This window comes from Tamandua tetradactyla, chromosome 22 (genome assembly GCF_023851605.1).
Source record: "Tamandua tetradactyla isolate mTamTet1 chromosome 22, mTamTet1.pri, whole genome shotgun sequence".
Lineage (NCBI taxonomy): Eukaryota > Metazoa > Chordata > Mammalia > Pilosa > Myrmecophagidae > Tamandua > Tamandua tetradactyla.
The window spans coordinates 16743927-16767127 of NC_135348.1; the positions used below are offsets into that span (position 1 = coordinate 16743927).

The 23201-nt window shown below is 34.2% G+C and overlaps 1 protein-coding gene across 2 annotated transcripts in view; it reads left to right on the forward strand.

Moving 5' to 3' along the window:
• The window catches only part of LRBA (LPS responsive beige-like anchor protein), a 1037640-nt gene that overhangs the window by 211351 nt on the left and 803088 nt on the right, over positions 1 to 23201 (forward strand). For both annotated transcript variants that reach the window (XM_077139839.1, XM_077139840.1), the window contains 5 exons: positions 5273 to 5365; positions 7794 to 7902; positions 8312 to 8393; positions 9120 to 9243; positions 9548 to 9740. In XM_077139839.1, the coding sequence (XP_076995954.1) occupies positions 5273 to 5365; positions 7794 to 7902; positions 8312 to 8393; positions 9120 to 9243; positions 9548 to 9740 (601 nt within the window). The remainder of the gene's footprint in view (positions 1 to 5272; positions 5366 to 7793; positions 7903 to 8311; positions 8394 to 9119; positions 9244 to 9547; positions 9741 to 23201) is intronic.

Sequence of the window (23201 nt, forward strand, 5' to 3'; positions counted from 1 at the left end):
GTTAAGTCATGGCCTAACTTTCCAGCATCTCAGATTTTTCCTTCTAGCTGCTCCAAAGCACTGGAGGCTAGAAATATTAATATAGTGATTCAGCAGTCACACTCATTTGATAAATCCCATTTTCTCTGTTATACCTCCTCTTTCTCCTTTAATCCTTCTCCCATTCTATAGGGATCTTTGGGGAATGCCTATTCTGACTTTTTCATGTTGAGAAGGGGTGTCCACACTGAAAGACGGGGATGTAATAAATTGATAAACCTGGAGAGGCTGGTCCCTCTGGGTTTCAGGATTTATCTGACTTGGAACCCTCTGGGAATTATATGTTCTAGGAAGGCAAACCTAGTGCATGAAACATTTATAGAGTCTCAGTTTGAGCTGTAGGTGTTAAGAGACAAAAGGAGTGATGTTGATTGTGGTTTAGCAAACCATGAGAATAAGCACTATCTAACTGAAGCTTGTGAAGAGCAGCCTCCGAAATAGCTTCTTGACTCCAATTGATCTCTCTTGGCTACTGATGCCTTATTTTATTACACTTCTTTTTCCCTTTTGGTCATGAAGACATTGTCAATCTCAGGGTGCCAGGGCCAGACTCATCCCCAGAAGTCAAGCCTCACGTTGTCAGGAAGATTTCACCCCTGAATGGCTTGTACCACGTAGAGGGGAGGGCATTGATTTTCCTTGCAGAGTTGGGCTTAGAGAGAAAGAGGCCATGTTTCAGCAACAAAGAGACTTCTTGGAAGGAACTCTTACGCTTCATTATGAGTAGCTTAGCTTCTCCCCTAAAGAAATAAGTTTCTTAAGAGCAAGCCTCAAAATCCAGAGCTTGTCTGCTTTCTTGGGAGTCTCCAGTGGTAGAGAGGGTACCTGGGGTTTCCCAGATGGGAGAGTTTAATAGTTTATATATATATATATATATATATATATATATAGTTTTTTTTTTTTCTCCTTCAGATCCTCAAAGGACTCTACCAATACTTTTTTTAATAATTCCACAATTTTAGGTTTTTATTTCTAGCTGCTCTTAGGTACTCAAGGCTAAAAGAAATATCAGTATAATGATTCAGTAATCATACTTATTTGTTAAACCTGACCTTCTCAAACTCCACCATTACCTTTGATCTTTCTCTTACTCTTTAGGGGTATTTCGGCTGTGCTTATTTTAACTTTTTCATGCTGGAAGGGACTTTCTCTAATATGAAATGGGAGATGGAATTGGTTGATGTTCTGGAAGGGCTGTCCCTCTGCATATCAGGACTTCTACCGATAGTTTTTAATTATCAGTTCACCATAGTCTAAAATGTATCCTGGCACTATTTCAAGCCTCATTCCTGTTCTGAACTCCAGGAGTCTGGGCTATCTAAATGAGCTATCCAGAGAGGCTGATTCAGACTATATGTTACAGAAAATTTAGGTTCTAGACATAATAAACCTCTCTGCCTTTGAGCTCACACAGCAGCTGAAGGTCTAGAGTACCTACACTATCATCTTTTACCCTACATTCTAATTTACCTTTTACCCAGCCAGACTGACTTTGTTTTAAACAAATTGAGGCCTGATCTCTTTCTCTGTTAGCTATATATAATAACAGTTATTATATATTATAACATTATATATATTATATAATGTTATAATATATTATTATTATATATGTAATTATATATAATATTTTATTATATATTATATTATTATTATGTATAGCTATGCTAATTTTCAGGTCTGCAGCAGTCTGTTTCTGGGACCCAGGTGTCACAGAGCTGCTCAGAGTTCCAGGGAAATACCACCTGATACACATATAGTGTATGATACACATATAGTGTCTCAGAATCCAGAAGTACATCCACAACTTCAGACCAAATATGGCTGCTGTAAGGGCCCATAATCCAAGTTTCATTTTTTTTTTTTTGTAAGTATTTACTGAGAGAGACCTTAGCATATTTGTTCTTTTGTTTCTGGCCAACCCATTGTCCCCGAGGTTTATTCTTGTTGTGAGCCCCTTGATGTACCTGCTTTTTGTAGCCGCATCAAATTCCATCATATCAATTGTATCACCGTTCACCATTGAACTTCTTTGTCATTGTATCCTTCCGCTCCCCCATCTATTGGGCATCATGAATAGTGTCCAGAATAAACAAATAGTGTCTTACAGTATGTTCGCTTGTTGTACAATTATCAGCACTCTCGATTTTAGACAGTTTTCATTCGCTCATAATAACAAAGAATGAGCAAGCATAATGTCACCAAGCATTGAACCAAACTACCCCTTATCACATGTCCCTCCCCCACTTCCCCAGTTAGTTGCCCCTCGTAGTGCTGTGGTACTGTTGATGTCTTCCTGGCATACAGTTATTCATAATCTGTTATGATTTTTAAAATTTCTTAATGACCCCCTGTCATAGTTAGATTCAGTTGTCAACTTGGCCAGGTGGAGTTATCTAGTTCTGTTGCTGTGACCATGAGCCAATGGCATGTGAACCTCATCTGTTGCTGATTACACCTACAGTCAGCTGAGAGGCGTGCTTGCTGCAGTGAATGATGTTTGATTTAATTGGCTGGTGCTTAAATGAGAGACTCAATGTAGCACCAGCCCAAGCAGCTCAGCATATCTCATCTCAGCAGTCGCAACTCAGCCCAGGCCTTTGGAGATGCAGAAAAAAATCACCCCAGGGAAAGTTGTTGGAACCCAGAGGCCTGGAGAGAAGGCCAACAGAGATTGCCCTGTGCCTTTCCACGTGAGAAAGAACCTCAGTTGAAAGTTAGCTGCCTTTCCTCTGAAGAACTAACGAAATAAATCCCCTTTTATTAAAAGGCAATCGGTCTCTGGTGTGTTGCATTCCAGCAGCTAGTAAACTAGAACACCGCCCCCCTTTGATTTCTGATTTTTTTGTTCCTCTCTCTTTCTTTCTTCGTCTAGTGTAGGGGTCCATCAATTTTACTGATTTTCTCAAAGAATCAGCTTTTGGTTTTGCTGATTCTATTGTTTTGTTCTCCAGTTTCTTTATTTCTACTTTAATCTTTATTATTTCTCTTCATTTGTTTACTTTGGAGTTAGTTTGCTGTTCTTTCTCTAAATTCTCCTGGTGAGCAGTTAAGTCTTCAAGTTTTGCTCATTCTTGTTTTTTCTTTTTCATTCTTGTTTTTTAATATGGGAATTACGGGCAGTAAATTTCTCTCTCAGCACTGCCTTTACCACATTCCATAAGTTTTGCTATGTTGTATATTCTCATTATCATTTACCTCCAGATATTTACCGATTTCTTTAGCAATTTCTTCCTTGACCCACTGATTATTTAAGAGTGTGTTGTTTAATCTCCGTATAGTTGTGAAAGCTCTGATTCTTTGGTGATTATTAATTTCCAGCTTTATTCCATTGTGATCAGAGAAAATACTTTGGATAATTTCAATCTTATTAAATTTATAAAGACTCAGTTTATGTCCCATCATATGATCTATACTGGAGAACATTCCCTGTGCTCTAGAGAAGAATGTATACCCTGGTGTTTTGGGGTGTAATGATCTATATATGTCTATTATGTCAAATTCATTTATCCCATTGTTTAGGTTCTCTATTGCCTTGTTGATTCTCTGTCTGGTTTTTTTATCTATAGTAGAGAGTGGTATATTGAAGTCTCCCATTATTATTGTTGAAATGTCTATAGCTCCCTTCAGTTTTAACAATGTTTGCCTTATGTACTTTGGAGTACCTTAATTGGAGTATGTCCCAGAGTCAAAAGGAGACCCTAAGACATATTGGGAGTGAATTGGACTGGTGCCCACCAAAGTGAGATAAAATTTAAGAAAAAAATTAAATAAATTGAATAATAAAAAATAATATAAATAATAAAAAATCAATAAATATAAAATATAGAATATCTATAAAATAAAAATAATGTAAAAACAATTATACTACTCATAAAAATATTTAGAATGAATATATTTTAAAAATCGGGGAAAGGAAAAAAGTTTTAAGATAAAAATAAAGTATAAAAAAAAAGAAAGTGAAAAAAAACAACAGAAAACCAAGGCAGACTGGGAGTTAGCCTGCCTGTACTTCTCTTTCTACCTAGTAAGTGGTAAACTCCTGCCCTCAGGCTCCCCTTCCTTGACTGTAGCAGCTGGCCTGCACTTACTGCTTCTCCTTACCAGGTGGCACACCTGAGACTCCTCCTTTCTCTGGTCTGCCCCTTCTGGTCTCAGTGGCTTGAGGAGCACATGCACCGTGGAAGGGGCTACTCCTGGCCTGTTGGCTGGACTGCCAGGTCCAGCCAACAGGACCAGGGAACTGACCAGCACCTGGGGTATCAGCTGACCAGCAGTGCTGGCAAAGCTGCCAGACACTGTGCCCATGAGGCTGATTATTCTTGGCACCCGGCTGGGCAATCTCTCCCTGTGCCTGGGGCCCTGGCCCCCTATGGTGGAGTTTGTATCTACCCCCAAGCTTCCAGCTAGTGCTTTCAAGTCCGACCCATGTGGGGAGATTTCCTTAGCCTGAAGCCGGGGCAGGCTGGAGTGGAGGGGCATCAGTTCCCTCTAATTGCACTTTCCCTCTCGCAGCAACCCACCCCATGTGGAGATCACTGTCACCCAACCCGTCCCACTCTCCTTTGTCCCAATTCCCCTGCCTCTCTCCTACCTAAAACTACCCTGTTTGATTACTCCCACCATGAGACCACAGTCCCGGTCATTTTCTCCTATTTTGTTTCAGGGAGCAGGAGTGAACTCAATCTCTACTCTATTCTCTCATCTTCCCAGAAGTCATTTTGAATATTTTTAAAATAAATTTTAATATATGCCATCATTACACAGAGATTCCTGTCTATTGGCTTTCCTTTAGAAATGCTGATAACTTCGAAAGGGCTTTTATAAGCTTGCAGCACAGAAAAAGAAAGAGGGTTTCAAAACCAGCTTTAATGCTGTATCTTTTTATATATTTGTGCTTTGGAAAGTACTATATTTCATAAATTTAAAATTCTGTGCCATGAATGATCAGCTATTCAATTGAAAGATTATGAAAAAAGGGGAAAGAATATGGCTTATTTAGTTTAATGTTCATATATTTGTTCAAGTTTTAAGAACAATAAAACTTCTGATTTGTTCTCATTTTTTGGTCTTTAAAAGGAACTTTGCTAGTATGTGATAAGCATGTTTTCATATTTCAAAGATGAGTATTCACTCATAACTTGAAGTTAGTTTGTAATATATGAAAAAATAATTAAAATTTTTGTCTTTGAAAAATATACTCAGAATAGTTTGTTTTAATATTTTACTTATTCAGTGTTATCTACAAACTTCTGGCATCCAAAAGTGAAGGAATCAGAGTACAAGCTCTTAAGGCAATGGGCTATTTTTTAAAACACCTGGCTCCAAAGTGAGTATGCATGAAATCTGAACTAAACTGTTGTATGTTACTTGTTTATTTTATAGATATTTGTAATAACATTTGTACTTGGTTCTTCTAACCTTATGTCTTACCTTTATTTTTATTCATGTAATTCCCTATGAATTTGATGTCATAACTATGTATTTTTAAAATAAAATGTGAATGGGAGTATGTATTTTGTTTTATGTGAAAATTATTTAAGTGATTTATGTCCATTATCAGGTAAGTTTGGATATATTGACTTCTAGAAATTAGAACTATGGAGGCTTTATGTCAGGTGACTTGATATATTTTGATTTACTTGTATTATTAAGCTGACACATTAAACTGAGTGTTTATTACACATGTACTCATGATTAATAACTAAAACTACCATTTTTTTTTTTTAGGTCAGTGCAGACACTCATATCATGGCTCTTATTTTTCCTTGTAGTAGGAATAGTTTTGTGAATAGGATTAGTGTGGTGAACAGCACTCGGAGCTCAGGTTGAAATCAGGTGGCTGCCTGATTTTGTAAATAAAGTTTTACTGAAACACAGCCACAATCATTTACATGTATTGTCTGTGGTTGCTTTCATGATAAAATAACAGCACTGAGTTGCAACAGATAGCATATGGTCCATAAAGCCTAAAATATTTATCATCCAGCCCTTGCAGATAAAATTTTCTGACTTCAGGGTGGAATTAAAGCTTCTGATTCTTCAGTTTCACAATTTATGCTCAAAAGTGTAATTTTGGTATGCATATCTTCATAGTATTCATTCTTTTAAATTTCTTCGTTTTCTTTCTTGTTACTTTTCTGTTTAATTACTTTACTTATTGTGCTTTAGATTATCACCCCAGCAAAGCCTAAGCACAGAGTTGGAAGATAGTAGCAACTTGTTAAATAAATAATCATGACCAATTTTTTTTTGCATATTTTAAAAAATTAATTTTTTCTTTTAATTGGAGAAGTTGTAGGTTACAGAAAAATCATGTAAAAATTACAGCATCCCCATATACCCCCTATTTTTGACATTTTGCGTTAGCGTGGTACCTTTGTTACAATTGATGAAAGAGTATTAAAATTCTATTAACTTTGATCCATAGTTTACATTAGGTGTTTATTTTTTTCCACATTAGGTGTATTTTTTCCCCATATACCCTTCTCTTAACACCTTGTATTTTAGTGTGGTACATTGTTTGTAATTCACGAAAGAATATTTTTATACTTGTATTATTAGCTATAGTCCATAGTTTACGATAGGGCTCACTGTATTGTACAGTCCTATGTTTTACCTTTTAATTTTTCTTCTAGTAACATGTATATGACCTAAAATTTCCTCTTTTAACCACATTCACATATATAATTCAATGCCATTAACTATTCTTACAATAATGTGCTATAATCACCACCATCATTTCCAAAAGTTTACCATCAGCCTAAATAGAAAATCTGTACAAATTAAGGTTTAACTCCTCATTCCCTATCCCCATCCTAGTCCCTGGTAACCTGTACTTACCTAATTATCTAATTGCTAGTTATCTAATCTGGTGATTCTAGATGTTAACTCTATGAGTTTGCTTATTCTAATTCTTTCATATAAGTGAGATCATATAATATTTGGCCTTTTGTGTCTGGCTTATTTCACTCAACATAATGTGCTCAAGGTTCATCTGTATTGTTGCATGTATGAGGACTTCATTCCTTTTTATGGTTGAATAAATATTCCATTGTATATATTCCATTGTGTATATATATATATATACCATATTTTGTGTTATCCATTCATTGGTAATGGTCACTTTGGTTGTTTCCATTTTTTTGGCACTTGTGAATATTCCACTATGAACTTCAGTGTGCAAATACCTGCTTGAGTCCATGCTTTCAGTTCTTTTGGGTGTTCCCTAATAGAGGGATTCCTGTTTCATATGATAATTCTATACTTAACTGCCTGAGGAGCTGCCAAATTGTCTTCCACAGTGGCTGCACCATTTTACCTTCCCACCAGCAATAAATGAGTATTCCTATTTCTCTGTATCCTCTCTAATACTTGTAATTTTCTGTTTTTGTAATAGCAGCCGTTCTAATAGTTGTGAAATGGCTTGCATTTCTCTAATAGCTGGTGATGGTGTTGCTTGTGCTTTGGGTGTAAACTCTAAGAAACCATTGAGCATGGCCAATCTTATGATTTTTTTTTACTTTAATTATGTTTGTATTATAGTTAGTTAATCTTGTGATTCCTTTTTAGCTTTAATTGTGCTTATAATTAGTATTTTTCTTCTTATAAGTTTTGTAGCTTGAAGGATTCTTGTTGGAAGAAATAAGGGAGAATTACTGAATTTGAGTTTGATGGTATATAAAAATCTTTTTAAGTGTTTTTGATCAAACGTGTACTAACTCCGCATTTAATGATTTCTTTTGTTGTAATTGTAGGAGAAAAGCTGAAGTTATGCTTGGGCATGGATTGTTTTCATTACTAGCTGAAAGACTCATGCTTCAGACAAATTTAATCACAATGACCACATATAATGTTCTCTTTGAGGTAGGAATATAGTTAGAATTTACTGCTACTAATTTCTTAGAAGGTTTTATTATGAAAGCACCCATGTAATAGAACTAGTAGTAGCTATATGAAATGAAGTCATTTAGGTTTTTAAAGTATAATTTTGAAATTAATATATAAATACTAATCAATAAATCTTAATCTTTATAAATCACACAGAATTATTAAACCATGTGGAAATTTCTGTTTATATATTTTCTGCATTGTATTGACAATTTAATATCTCATTTTACAATTAAGTAAAAATTGAGTTATAATATTGAAATTATTTATTTTGTATCATGCTGAAGACATTTAATATAACAGTGGCCTTTATACTAAATTTTGATTATACTGTACTTAAGGCTTTGTTAATGTTCATGCTAATATAATCTCTTGTCTTCTATAGATTCTTATAGAACAGATTTGTACTCAGGTGATTCATAAACAGCATCCAGATCCTGATTCTTCAGTAAAGATACAAAATCCTCGTATGTATTTTATACGCTTTCTAAGAACTGCCTTTTGCTGCTTAAAAAAAAAAATCTCTGAAAAATCTAAAGTTTATGTTATTGAGAAACAGATTGTTTGATAAATATTTCATTAAGTATGGTGATATAATTTTAGTTTATTTGCATTTTATGTTATTACGGCTTCAAATTGACTTTAGGTTATATAGAAACATAATGTCTTTGAAGAGTTATATGCATAAGACTTTGATTTAATATATCTTCATATTTTCAGTAAATCTTTGATTGCAGTACCTAGTAATGTCAGACTAAATTACATGAGCCATAGAGGAAGTTTTTACCTTAACTTATCATCTATATAAGAAAACCAAATTTGGAATGGAAAAATATCTGTTTCCTTCATTAAGAACGTAGTTTTGTTTAATACTGTTTTCTTTTGATATTTGGCAGAGATTAGGGAGAATTGTCAGAAGTTTTAACACTAAATTCATTTATAACTTGCATTATTTTAACTTTATAAAATTTAACTTTGTATATTCAAAACGTTGAATTAAAAAATCCTTTGTTTATGGATGCTTTTTAATGTATGTTTGTTCTGTTTTTTGAACAAATGATAAAAAATAACACTAAAGAAAGTGTTTCAGTAGACATTTATGTGAGGGAAACTACAGAAATTGCAATATACTGATGGTCCTCCATCATGAATTTTTTGTTCTGGTTTTTACTTATTTATGAATTGTCTTACAGAGATACTAAAAGTAATTGCGACCCTACTTCGAAATTCTCCCCAGTGTCCAGAGAGCATGGATGTTCGCAGAACCTTTCTTTCTGATATGATTAAACTTTTTAATAACAGTAGAGAAAACAGGAGGTAAGCAGGATCAGAGAGAATTTATTTGTAGTGTTCAAATTTACCTTTGTATAAGTCCATTTTTGTCTAAGAAAAATTGCTTCATAAAGTACTGTGAAATGACTTTTTCATATATTTATTTCTTAAGGACATGTAAGTAAAGTTCCATACAGTTAAGAATTTTCAGTACCACTTTCTTTAATTGCTTTGAATGCATAGGTAAAGGTGTTTTTTGGGGGTTTATTTGTTTTAAACCTTTACTTTTTAGAATCCTTTCCAACATTTCATCTTATTTGGTAATTCATTACGATCTTACAATTTTCAGGAGCTTGCTACAGTGCTCTGTTTGGCAAGAGTGGATGCTTTCTCTCTGCTATTTTAATCCAAAGAATTCAGATGAACAGAAGATAACAGAAATGGTGTATGCCATATTCAGAATTCTACTTTACCATGCAGTCAAATATGAATGGGGTGGCTGGCGTGTATGGGTAGACACTTTATCAATCACACATTCAAAGGTAAGTTTCTTAATGAATGTGTTATTTTAGCATTTTAAATTCATGTTAATTAGAAGTTTACTTATTTTTAAAAAACGTGTACTGAAAATCAAGGTAGAAAGCATGTTATTCTTAAAAAGTGCATTGAAATAAGCAGCTAAAAAAGGCAATCACTAAAAAGAATATTTCCAGCTTCTTAAAAATCTTATGTGTTCTTGAGTTAATAAAGTCAAATTTCATGCCACAACATAAAACAGTTTATGCTTTCCAGTAGATAAGTTCACAGATGTTTCTCTTAATTTTATAGTAGATTAGAGCTTTTGAACACAAGGTGGCGCACTATATTCAAAAATGAAAAATTCTTTAGTAATATAAGGTGCTTGAATAAATAAAGAGATCTGGCTGAGGTCTGTCCCTTCCTCATATTTTAGCCAGTTATACGATTGTGTAAGAAGGCTCTACAAGTCTGTTTTTAACTTAAGCTAATGTAAGTTAGAAAGTTATGTATTTTTTATTAAAATTTATTTAAAATATTCTAGACAGCGAAGAATAATCCACTTATTGTTGAGAAAATTGGTTCCCTTCCCCAATTGCCTTGTCTGCCATACGTTGCTACTAATCTGAATTTTTCACCATTATTCTTGTGTCTTCTCTATACCATTGCTACTTGTATATATAACTCTAAACAATGAAGAGTTTTGTTTGCCTGCTTTCCAAATTCATATAATTGATATCATACTAAATGCATTTTTCTCTGCCTTCTGTTTTTACTTACTTGAGATTCCATTCATTTGTATTGACCTGTGTGTTCATTGTTTCAGCTGTACTGCATTCCATTGTGCATGATTTTATCCGTTTACCAATTCATGAGCATTTTTGTATACATTTTCTTTATATTTGCAAGTTTCTGTGGATATATTCCTAGAAGTGAAATTGCGGAGGTTGAACATTATAAGATAAAGCAAATCCTTTCTCAAAGTTGTGTATCAGTTTACATTTCCACTAGCAACATAGGAGTTCTCATTGCTTCATATCACCTTGTTACTTGGTATGGCTGAATTTAAAAAATTTGCCAGTTTGTGGGGTTTTAAATTCCCTGTAATGCTACTGTAATCTCAATTTCTATTTTCTTATTGTTCTGTGGGAATTTTTTTGTATATACTTAGTTTTAATCCTTTGCTGGCTATATAGTTTATGAATATCTTCTGTCAGCTTGTGGTTTGCCTGTTTATTTTTGGAGTTTTTTTTTTGCATGGGCAGGCACCGGGAATCGAACCGGGGTTCTCCAGCACAGCAGGCGAGAACTCTACCTGCTGAGCCACTGTGGCCCGCCCTATTTTTGGAGTTTTATGTGTCTGTTTGTAAAGGAAATTTTACATTTCAGATAATTAATATAGAAAAATTTATTCATTGTTTCCTTTATGGTCTGTCCTTTTTATATATTGCTTAAGAATTCCCTCCTTACTCAGAAGTAATAGAAATATAATTTTCACATATACTTCACTTTCCTTTCTCCATTCAATTTACCAGAAAGAATAAAGTTTAGAAGTGGTAAATCTGATGTTTCTTTAAATGTTTTCTTCTGTTGACATCAGTTATTACTCTGAAATATTTTGTCATCTTATTAAAATATATTACTATTTTAAAAAGACATGTCTTTAGGTGGCTTTTTCTTTTTCCTTTTTAATTTTCTTGGGTAGATTTTAACTATCTGAAAGAATCCAAGAGTCATTCATTTTGCTTCCTCCTTCCCTCAATGAGAGGATGGCGTACTACTTTGTAAGAGTTTACAAAGATATTTTAGGTTGAAAGAATTGCTAACCTGGTGGTAAATACGAAAAAGAAGTCCTGCATGATCTTGCTTTCTTTTTCTTCATATATTTCAACCAAAATATATGAATATAGATGCAAATATGAGAATGCAACCATCTCAATTAAAACAGTCATTCAAGAGCTTTGCAAAAATGTGAAATAATGGCACTCCTCTCACTAGTTTTTTTTTCCAAAAAATGTTATTTATAATGTATAATTATTTTATTATTATTTTAAATTGAATTATAAATGTTTATAAAAACTTTTAATTTCTAATGTGGGAAATATTGATAGTTACAACCCATATAACCAGAAAGTTTTGGGGGCCTCAGTACTGTTTTTAAGAGTGTAAAGTGTCCTGAGATCAAAATGTTTGAGAATTGCCTTGGAAAGTCATAAGGTATTTAGGGCTATTAGCTTAGTCTCTTTAAATTTCCTGTCTGCAGAAAAAGGAGTTGTATTAGACTATCTCTCAGGTGCTTGTAGATTTTAAACTTTTATGAATAAAGATTTATATACAGTTACTAGTCTATTGTGTGAGTAATGAAGAAAACATGGGCTTTGGTGATAGGAAATCCTAGCTTTGAATCCTGATTTGTAGTAATTATTACTACAAAGAAATGCTGATGATGACCCAGTAAGTTGATTCCATGTCTACTAATTGGATTAGCCTCAGTTTGAAAAATCATTGTTCTAAGAAATATAATTAGAAGTAGAATTGCTAGTCCTAAATTTTTCTTAATCTTCTAACCCTTGATACGCTCATGCTTCTTATTTTTGTGTGGTTTTGTCTTTTGCCTATTTTTTCTATTAAGTATTTCCTTTTCTTAATGATTTATTGTTCTTTATTTATGCCCAGATCACTTATAATCTGAATATTTGTAATAGTTTCTAGCCTTAAGTATCACTTTCCTCTAGATTTATTAAACTAAAAATTACTTACATGATGTAGCTATTCTTCATAAATGCTTTGTTCTAACCTTCTTAGAAAGGTAAAATTTTTAAATTTTTTTATTAGAGAAGTAGTGGATTTACGGAACAGTCATGCATAACAGAATTCCCACCCCACCACTAATACTTGCATTGGTGTGGACAATTTGCTACAGTTAATGATAACATTTTTTTTGGTAATTCTATGATTTTCTAGTTCATGTAAGGGTATTTCTCTCCATATTCCTGACCTATTATTATTATTATTTTTCATGCATGTCTTTATTTTGTTACTCATCTACCCATACAGTAGATAAAGGAGTATCTGTCACAGGTTTTTATAATCACATGTTCAAATAATAAATGCTATATAGTTATACAATCATTATCAAAGATCAAGGCTACTGGATCAGAGTTTAGCAATTTCAGGTATTTCCTTCTAGAGAAATATCCATATAATGATTCAGCAGTCATAATCATTTGCAAAATCCTAATTTCTCAGTTACACCTCCTCCTTGTCGTTTGATCATTCTCTCAATCTTCAGGGATATCTGGCAAAGACTGTTTTGACTTCTTCGTGCTGGAAAGGAGCACCAACCTTAATGGAGTAGAGAAATGAACCTGGTTGATGTTCTTGGAGAGACTGGTACCTCTGGATTTCAGGCCTGGCATAGGAACAATATGGAGGCCTTAAATTGCTAAAAATATAAACTTACTAAATAAAAAACTTTTGTAGAATCTTAGGTAGAGCCCAGGGTATTCTTTAGGGTTTTCAGGAATAGTCTTGGTTGGGGCTTTGGGTACTGTGGCAATTTGCAGTGTCTCTCTGAAGCTTTCATAAGGGTAACCTCTAGAATAACCTCTCGACTCTATTTGAAATTTCTTAGATTTATTAAGTTAAAAATAACTTACATAATGTAACTCCTTTGCTAAACACTTGCTCTAACCTTCTTGGAAAGGTGAGTAGGATTTGTTGCAAAATAATTTCTATCTAATCTTTCACAGTTTCCTTTGAAAAAAAAATTCCTATCTTATCTTCCATTATATCCCTTGACAAAAATCTCTACTCTATTTGTATGGCTGTAGTCCTTCTCAAATTCATCATATTTTGTTGAATCTTCAGCTTTGTTTATTCATAGCATGCACTGTGTTCTTTATATTTTTAAGGATTTAGCTCACTAAGTCTCATTTGTGTGAGAGTTTTTCTTACTCTCAGGCCAATGAATTCACAGCACTTAATTCTCTCTTGATATCTCTCTAAATCCCCGCTTTCCCCTCTCTCCTTCCCTGCCTCTCTTTCTTTATTGCCCCAACTAATCAACTAATCCCCACCTTTCCCCAGTCTAGGCTTTTAGTATTAACTGTGGGTACTTGTTTTGGTTTGTACCTCTATTACTGCCTAGTTAACTCTCTTCTTTTCCTGCCTGTCTGTTTTTATTTTGGGCCACTATCTCCCTCTTTCCTATCACTTTCTTTCTTTTTCTCTCTTCTTCCTTCTAACATCTCAAGACCCATTCTATCTTTCCTTCCTTTTCCCTCCCCACCAGGCCATCCCCCCCCCCCCATCCTCCTTTGGTGAATCTGTATTTGTTTGTCTCTCTCAGTCTTTCAGTTTGTCTCTGTCTTTTCATCCCTTCCTCTATATCTCTCTTTCTCTGTCAGATTACTGTGTTAGTTTCTCAATCATTCATTTTTTTTTAAGTTGAGAGAGAAGTTGCAGATTTCTGTACGTTTTAAGCCTTAACTCTGTATTCCTTAACCCCCACCCTGTTAATCATTCTTAATCACTCCGTTTTAGGTCTTATCTAGTCACCCAACTTTTTTTTTCTTTCTTACTTTTTTCTTTCCTCTTTGTTCTATTCCTTTCCACTCTCCCTTTTGTTCTTAAGAGCTTCTATTCGAACCTCCTACTATCTTCTATTTGAACCTTCTACTTCAGAAAGCTAAATCAGAAAGAGATCTTATTCTGAAAGAAGCTACATTTGAATATTGTAAAATCCCTTTAAAAATAGTTAAAATACAATGTAGAGAGCAATAAATGTGCTGTAGAAGAGAAACACACAGAGAAAAGACAGATGCCTTCTACTTGAGGGCATCACAGGAATTTGTGAAACAGATGTCATTTGATTACAACCTGGACAGGGTAAATAAGATTTGGGCACCTAGAGACTAAAGTGATGGGAATCACTGCTGGAGGAATCAGCATAAGCAATGATATAAGGATGGTGTCTCTAATGAAAAGCATGGTGAATTGTTTGGTTTACTTGGGAATATGTAGTTTACGTGAGGAAGACCAATAATGTGTACTATAGGAAATGTATGCTGGCACTTAATCAGGTATGATCCTATAATACCTTTCATTTTTTGCTGTTAGTTAAAAGTTAATTGCTCTCCTGTGTCTTATTTTGGCTGCCAAATTGTAAGCTCTCATCAGCAGGTATTTTATACTCCTACATATCTTCCATAGAATTGTGCATAGTGCTGAGTACTTGGCAGTTGCATATTTGTTGCGTGAAGAAGTATGAAGAACTACACCATCATCATTCAGGGCTGTTACGTTCAACTATGTGTAGCTTAGTGCCCAGTCTTCTCTTGTCAGTGATCTGGTAATTAGCTGCAGCAGCTATCCTTTAGAGCACCAATACCAGGATCACTCACAGTATGACTAAGGGTCATCTCATTAGAGTAACGTAGATGTGCATAATATTGCAGATTCCTTGGCCCCATTTTAATCTGATTCTTATGGAGAGGTTCTCAGAAATCTCTTAGGTAGTTCTTATGCATTCTATATTCTGAGAGTCCCTCGGACTTACTGCTGTTTCTAGAGCATTATGTTGCTAATTTTCATAAATTTTTCCTCTTCTTTCCTTCATACTAAACAGCTGTAATATAATATATAATATAATATAACATAACATCACATCACAACATAACACAACTTAGTATACTCTTTAGAAAGGATCTTAGAGATAAGAGAGTTCTAAAAAAATTAAATATGAACTCTAGTTTAAAAATCCCTTGATGTATATTTTTCATTATAAAGAAAAACTTTTTTCTCTTTCTGTGATCATATTTTATGTCATGGAAACTGTTAAAGAAGTACAAACTACTATCCTAATGTAGTATCTGACAATAATTTTAAGACTCAGTTTATCATCAACAAACCCAACAATCTAAAAAGTTTTGTGTGATATACATATGTAGTTTTTTATAGTTAGTTTATATTTTTCTTTGCTCCAGTAATTGATGGCTTTAAACAGATCCTAAAAACTTTGCAAAGAAAAAAGTTGCTTTAAGGTGAGGCCTCTTGGGTCTACTTTTGGCTATGAACCAGTTTGACTTATTTAATTTGTATAAGTTTTGGGATTACATTTCTAAAATGAAATATATGCTAAGTTATAGGTTTTTTTTACCTGAGTAAAATTACTTTTTGCTGTTAAACAATGCTTTAAAAAATAAATTCTGAAGCTTGCCTAACTCTCTGAAGGGAAGTAGAAAATTTTAAACTTACAAGTTGGTTCTTGGTAGTTTTCACTTTTAATTTTAATGTGTCGTACATTTATTTTACTTTTTAAAAAAATTTGTTAACATATATATAATATAAAATGTCCCATTTTAACCATTTTCAAGTATACATTTCAGTGGTATTAATTATAATTGCGATGTTGTCCTACATTCACCACCATTCATTACTGAAATTTTTCCATCACTCCAGACAGGAAAAATGAACTCCCTGCACCTCTATCCCCACCTTAACCCCCCACCTGGCCTCCAGTACCCTGTAATCTACTTTCTGTCTCTGAATTTACATATTCTAATTATTTCATGTAAGTAAAATCAAACGATATTTGACCTTTCATGTCTGATTTATTTCAATTAATATTATGTCTTCAAGGTTCATCTGTATTATAGCATGCATGTCTTTTATTTTAAAAATCTTTTTGTGAATTTTCTTTGCTGATTAAAAGCTTTTCTTTTCCATAAAGATTTATATGGAGTAATTTATTTGAGTATTGTTACGTTCTTTTTTTGCAATTTAAAAATAAATCTATTTTTAAAGTATAAATTGATGATTGCTGCTCTAAGGCTCTTCAGATCAATATTTAATAAAGTTTAAAATGGAGCTGAAGTGCTTCAGTAAGTAGGTGAACAATTTGTAGTATGTTAAAAACTCTGCTGAAATTTCTGGAACCAATTTTTCCTTCGAAAATATTCATCATAGGATTTTTAAAATACTTTCATTTCATGTGGTACTAAAGTGATGCTTATGTTTTACCTTTTGCAGCCGTTTTGAATATCAGTATTTCAAATTTATAACATGGTTTTTGATGGTGTGTAAAGGACTAATGTTGCGGAATTTTTGCAGCGTTGCGTCAGGATCCATGCAGCTGCTATAAAAAGCTAAAGAAACTCAATTGCAATTTTATTGTCCAGTTTGATAAATTTCCTGCCACCTTTGTATCAGGGAAACTGTTTGTCACTGTATCCTCTTCTCCAACAGCTGAAGTAGATTTCTAAGCAATGAAAGGCTCTTCTAGTATAAATGCACTGTATTAATTACTTGTATTTAAGGGCTTCAGATGTGTACTTGTTAAGAATAATGTTTGTGAAATAAAATTTCATTGTCTAGTTTGTGTTCTAGATACTGTTTTCAATATTTATTTTTTCCTTTTCCTCTTTTTTTTTTTACTTCAAATTGAACATTATCTTGATTAATTAAAATAACCTCCTTTTTACTTGGTGTGCAAATTGCTTCTAATCTTTAGTTAAAATTTAAATTAAGGAATTTAAAATGTTCTGAATTATGAGAATTTTCCTGAAGCATTCTTTTTCTAAACCGATATAACTAAAACCATTATTAGACGCTGTATTTTGTCTAGACCTATTATGCCACAGGGAGAATGGGCCTGTGACTTATAGTACGAGGTGAGTAAAGATTATTCACACTTGAATTCTAAATATAAAATGAATTAGTTTTTGCCCAAATGATGAAATTGGGTAAAGAATTTAAATATCTTGATTATATGAAATATGTTAAGATTTTACTTAATGTTTAATAATCTGATGAAATTACTTAAGCAATATTTCAGTCATTATATAAGAAATAACATTTTAAATTGGATAAAAAACACGTGGAAGGCAGGTCACTGTGGCTCAGCAAGCAGAGTTCTCGCCTGTTGTGTGAGACCCGGGTTTGATTCCTGGTACCTACCCATGGGAAAAAAGAAAACATGTGGAAATCAGTTTTTTTTAGAATTCTCTAAGTGGTTTTTTTTCAATTTACTAAATTTATTTCAACATTTGTTCCCCCTATTATTTATTTATTTTTAATCCATATGTTTTACTTGTCTGTCGATAAAGTAGATAAAAGAAGCATCAGACACAAGTTTTTCACAATCACACAGTCACATTGCGAAAACTCTATCATTATACAATCATCTTCAAGAAACGTGGCTACTGGAACACAGCTCTACCTTTTCAGGCACCTCCCTCCAGCCTCTCTATTACACCTTAACTGAAAAGGTGCTATCTATATAATGCATAAGAATAACCTCCAGGATAGCCTCTTGACTCTGTTTGGAATCTCTCAGCCATTGACATTTTATTTCGTCTCATTTCGCTCTTCCCCCTTCTGGTCGAGAATGTTTTCTCACTCCCTTGATGCCGAGCCCCAGCTCATTCTAGGATTTCTGTCCCGTGTTGTCAGGAAGGTCCACACCCCTGGGAGTCATGTCCCATGTAGAGAGGGGGAGGGCAGTGAGTTTGCTTGTCGTGTTGGCTGAGAGAGAGAGAACTCACATCTGAGCAACAAAAGAGGTTCTCTGGAGGTGACTGTTAGGCCTAATTTTAAGTAGGCTTAGCCTATCCTTTGTGGGGTTAAGTTTCATATGAACAATCCCCCAGACTGGGGGCTCTGCCTGTTGCTTTTGGTTGTCCCCACTGCTTGTGACAACATCAAGAATTCTCCACTTGGGGGAGTTGAGTTTTCCTCCTTTCTCGCCATTTTTCCAAGGGGGCTTTGCAAATACTTTTTTATTCTCTAAGTGGTTTTTAAAAAGTATTTTTTAATATCCTAAGAGATAAATTGGCAAATGATTTTTATTATGAGGACCACATTTGTGCAGTTGTGAAAATATATGTGTGTGTGTGTGTGTGTGTGAATGCACATGCATATGTGTGGTAGCTGTATGGTAAGATTAAAAATAAAATCCAAATTGTTTTAAGAAATTTAAGAGAAAATGTCAATAATTCATGGATTTTTTAGAGTTAATCATTTTTATTTTATACTTAATTCCTAATATAATTGATTTCAGATTTTTAATCAAATAGTATTTTTCACTTTTAAACATTTTTTATTGTGAAATGTAACATGTATAAAAAAGAAAAAACAATAATTTTCAAAGTACACTTCAATAAGCAGCTACAGAATAAATTTCATAATTTGGTATGGGTTATTATTCCATAGTTTCTGGTTTTTCCTTCTAGCTGTTCCAAAACATTGGAGGCTAAAAGAAATATTGATATAATGATTCAATGGTCATACTCATTTGTTAAATCCTATTTTCTGTTATAACTCCCCCTTCTCCTCTGATCCTTTCCCACTCTATAAGGATCTTTGAGCTATGCCCTTTCTAACTTCTTCATGTTGAAAAAAGTGTGTCGGTAATATAGGATAGGGGGATGGGATTAATTGATATTTTTGGAGAGACTGGCCCTTCTAGGTTTCAGGGCTTATCTAGCCTAGGAACCCTCTGGTGGTAGTGGATTTCAGGAAGGTAAACATAGTACATGAAACTTTTATAGTGTCTCAGAGCCCTAGGTGTTCCTTAGGGTTAATAGGCATGATGTTGATTAGGGTTTGGCAAACCATGGCAATTAGCAATATCTAGCTGAAGCTTGCATGAGAGTAGCCTCCAGAATAGTCTCTCGACTCTATTTGAACTCTCTTAGCCACTGATATCTTATTTTGTAACCTTTCTTTTCCCTCTTTTGGTCTGAAAGGCATTATCAATCCCAAGACGCCAGACCCAGGCTCATCCCTGGGAATCATGTATACATTGTCAGGGAGATTTTCACCCCTGAATATCAGGTTCCTCTTAGGGAAGGGTAATGATTGTTCTTGCAGAGTTGAGCTTGGAGAGAGAGAGGCCACAGTTGAACAATTACAGAGGTTTCCTGGAAGCAGCTCCTAGGTCTAAATATAAGTAGTCTTAGTTTCTCCAGACTACAGAAAAATGTTTTGTACGGGCAGGCCTCAAAATCAAGGGCTTGGCCTATTTTCTTGGGAGTCCCTAATGGTTGAGAGAGCACCAGGGGTTTCCCAGATGGAAAAGTGTAATAGTTTCATATTATTTCTCTAGTCCTTCAAGGAATTTTACCAATACTTTTTTAATTATCAGCCCACCATAGTCTAGGATGTCTCTGGGTATTACGTTAAGCTATATAGAAATACAAGTGTTTGGATTGTTTAAATGAGCTATCTAGACAGGTTGATTTAGATTGTGTGTTACAGAAAATTTAGATTCTAGAAACAATAAAACTCTTTGCCTTTGGCCTCATATAGTAGGTGAAGGTCTAGAGTACATACACTATCATCTTTTGCCCTGTGTTCTGATTATTGTAGTCCTAACCAGAATGACTTTGTTTTTATCTCTAATTGAAGTCTGATCTCTTTTGCGGTTACTTGAACCATTATTGCATGTAGCAGTGCTGACTTTCAGAGCTGAAGAGTTCCAACTCTGAATATTAGGTGTCACTCAAAGTTCCAGGGAAATACCAATTTATACATTTATAGTTCTGTGTCTCAGAATCTAGAAAAGTGCTTAAAACTTTGAACTAAGTATGGCAGCTGTAACAGCTTACAACTAGGCTCCAATTTTCTTAGAAGTATATTCTGAAAGAGATCATAGTATGTCTGTTCTTTTGTTTCTGGCTTGTTTTGCACAACACATTGTCCCAAGATTCATTCAGTTTGCTGCATGCTTCATGGCATCATTCCTTTTTGTAGCCACATAGTATTCCCTCATATGTATATAAATCGCTGTTTGCCTTTTGTCTACTCAGTCATGTACCCTTTAGCCCCCTCCATCCATTGGGCATCATGGATAATGTCCAAAATAAACAAACCATGTCTTAACAGTATTCTCACTTGGTCGTTCAATCAGCAGCACTTTCAATTTTAGACAGTTTTCATTGGTCCAAAGAGACAAAGAACTGATAAACACAGTCTCACCAAATATCAAATCAAAACCTCCCCTAATTTTTTGTCCTTCTCTCCCATTTACTTATCCCTGGTATTACTGTAGTACTATTGCTGCTTCCTAGTAACTAAAGGTGTTAGCATGCAACATTCGTTTTCCCTTGTACCCCTCTATTGTTAACTCTTGTGTACAAGATCAAACCTTTGAAGAAGTTCATCCAAGAACCTATTAATAATTTTAGAGTTAATCCCTGGGATACATGGTTGTATACATCCTTTTCAATCCTATTCACCTTTAAAATGGCAGTGTTACTTATAATCCCACTAATTTAGCTACCATCACTTCTTTCCATCCCCTTACATTTAAGTTCAGCCTCATTGGGTAATCTTTCCCTTGTCTCTAACTTCTGTGTCTCTCTAGGTCCCCTATAGTCTACAGGGTAAACTTTGAGATTAGCTTTACCAGAATCAGAATAGCAAAATTATACAGTGTCTATCCTTCTCTGTCTTATTTCAATCAGCAATATGTCCTCAAGGTTCAATTGTGTCATATGCTTCGGTATCTCATTTTCTCTTACTGCTACTTAGTATTCCATCATCTGTATATGCCATGGTTTGTTTATCCACTTGTCTATTGATGGGCATTTGGATTGTTTCTGTCTTTTGGCAATTGTGAAAAGTGTTGCTGTGAACATTGCTGTGTAAATGTCTGTTCATGTGACTGCTTTCAGCTCTTCTGGGTGTATACCCAGTATTGGTGTCACTGGGTAGTAGTACAACTTGATACTTAGTTTTCTGAGGAACTGCCGGACTATCCTCCGCAGTATGTATCATCATACATTCCCACCAGCAGTGGATAAATGTTCCAATTTCTTCACGTCATCTACAAGATTTGTAGTCTTCTGTTTGTTTAACAGCAGCCATTATTATAATTATGAGGTGATATCTTTTTGTCGTCTTGAGTTGCATTTCCCTTATAGCCAATGAAGATGAGCATCTCTTCAGATGCATTTTAGCTATTTGTATTTGCCCTTTCAAAAAATGTCTATTTATATAGTTTACCCATTTTATAATTGGGTTTTTGTTCTTTTGTTGTGTTGTATTTCTTTATGTTTGCAGGATATCAAACATTTATCCAGTAAATGATTTCTAAATATTTTCTCTCATTGTGTTGGCTCCCTCTTTACCTTTTTGACAAAGTCCTTTGAGGTACAGAAGCTTTTGATTTTAAGTAGTTTCCATTTATCAATTTTTTCTTTCACTGCTTGTGCTTTTAGCATAAAGTTTAAGAAACTACCTCCTATTAGTAAATCTTGAAGATGTTTTGCTATATTTTCGTTTAAGAGTTTTTAGAAATCTCTTATATTTAGGTGTATTGAATTTAGGTCTTTAATCCACCTTGGATTAAATTTTGTGTAGGGTGTAAGGTAGGGATTCTCTTTCATTCTTTTGGCACTTTGATATCCATTTCTTCCATGTCTATTTTTTCAAAAGACTATTCTGTCCAAGTTCAGTGAATTTTGTGGCCTTATTGAAGACCAGTTGACCATAGATTTGGTGGTCTGTCTCTGTATTCTTGATTGGATTCTATTGGTCAATACTTCTGTCTTTGTGCCAATACCATGCTATTTTGACCACTGTGGCTATGGCTATCTAGTAAGCTTTAAAGTCAGGAAGTCTTATTCCTCACACTTTTCTTTTCTTTTTTAGGATAGATACATTTAGCTATTCAAGGTCTCTTTCCCTTCAAAATAAGTTTGATAACTAGCTTTTCTAAGTCTTCAAAGTAGGTTGTTGGAATTTTTATTGGTTTTAGATCAAATCTGTAGATCAATTTGGGTAGAACTGACATCTTAATGACATTCAACCTTTCTATCCATGAGCATGGAATGACTTTCCATCTATTTAGGTCTTTGATTTCTTTTAGCAATGTCATGTAGTTTTCTGTGTACAGGTCCTTTACATCCCTGGTTAAGCTTATTCCTAGATACTTGACTGTTTTAATTCTATTTAGAATGGGATTTTTCCCTTAATTTTCTCCTCAATTAGATCATTGTTTGAATATTGAAACTTACTGATTTTTGTACATTAATCTTATAGTCTGCCACTTTGCTGAATTTGTTTATTAGCTCACATAGCTTTGCAGTAGATTTCTCAGGGTTTTCCATGTATAAGAGTGTGTCATCTCTAAATAATGAAAGATTTGCTTCTCCCTTTCTTGAGTGGATGCCTTTTATTTCTTTCCCCTGCTTGATTGCTCTAGCTAAGACTTCTAGTACAATGTTGAATAATAGTGATGACAGTGGGAATCCTTGTTTAATTCCTGATCTTAGAGGGAATGCTTTCAGGCTCTCACCATTAAGTATGATGCTGCCTATGGGTTTTTCATTTATGCCCTTTATGATATTGAGAAAGTTCCCTATGATTCCTATCTTTTGAAGTATTTTTATCAGAAAGGGATGCTGAATTTTGTTGAATGTTTTCACCATCAATTGGTATGATCTTGTGATTTTTCCCTTTGGATTTGTTAATGTGCTATA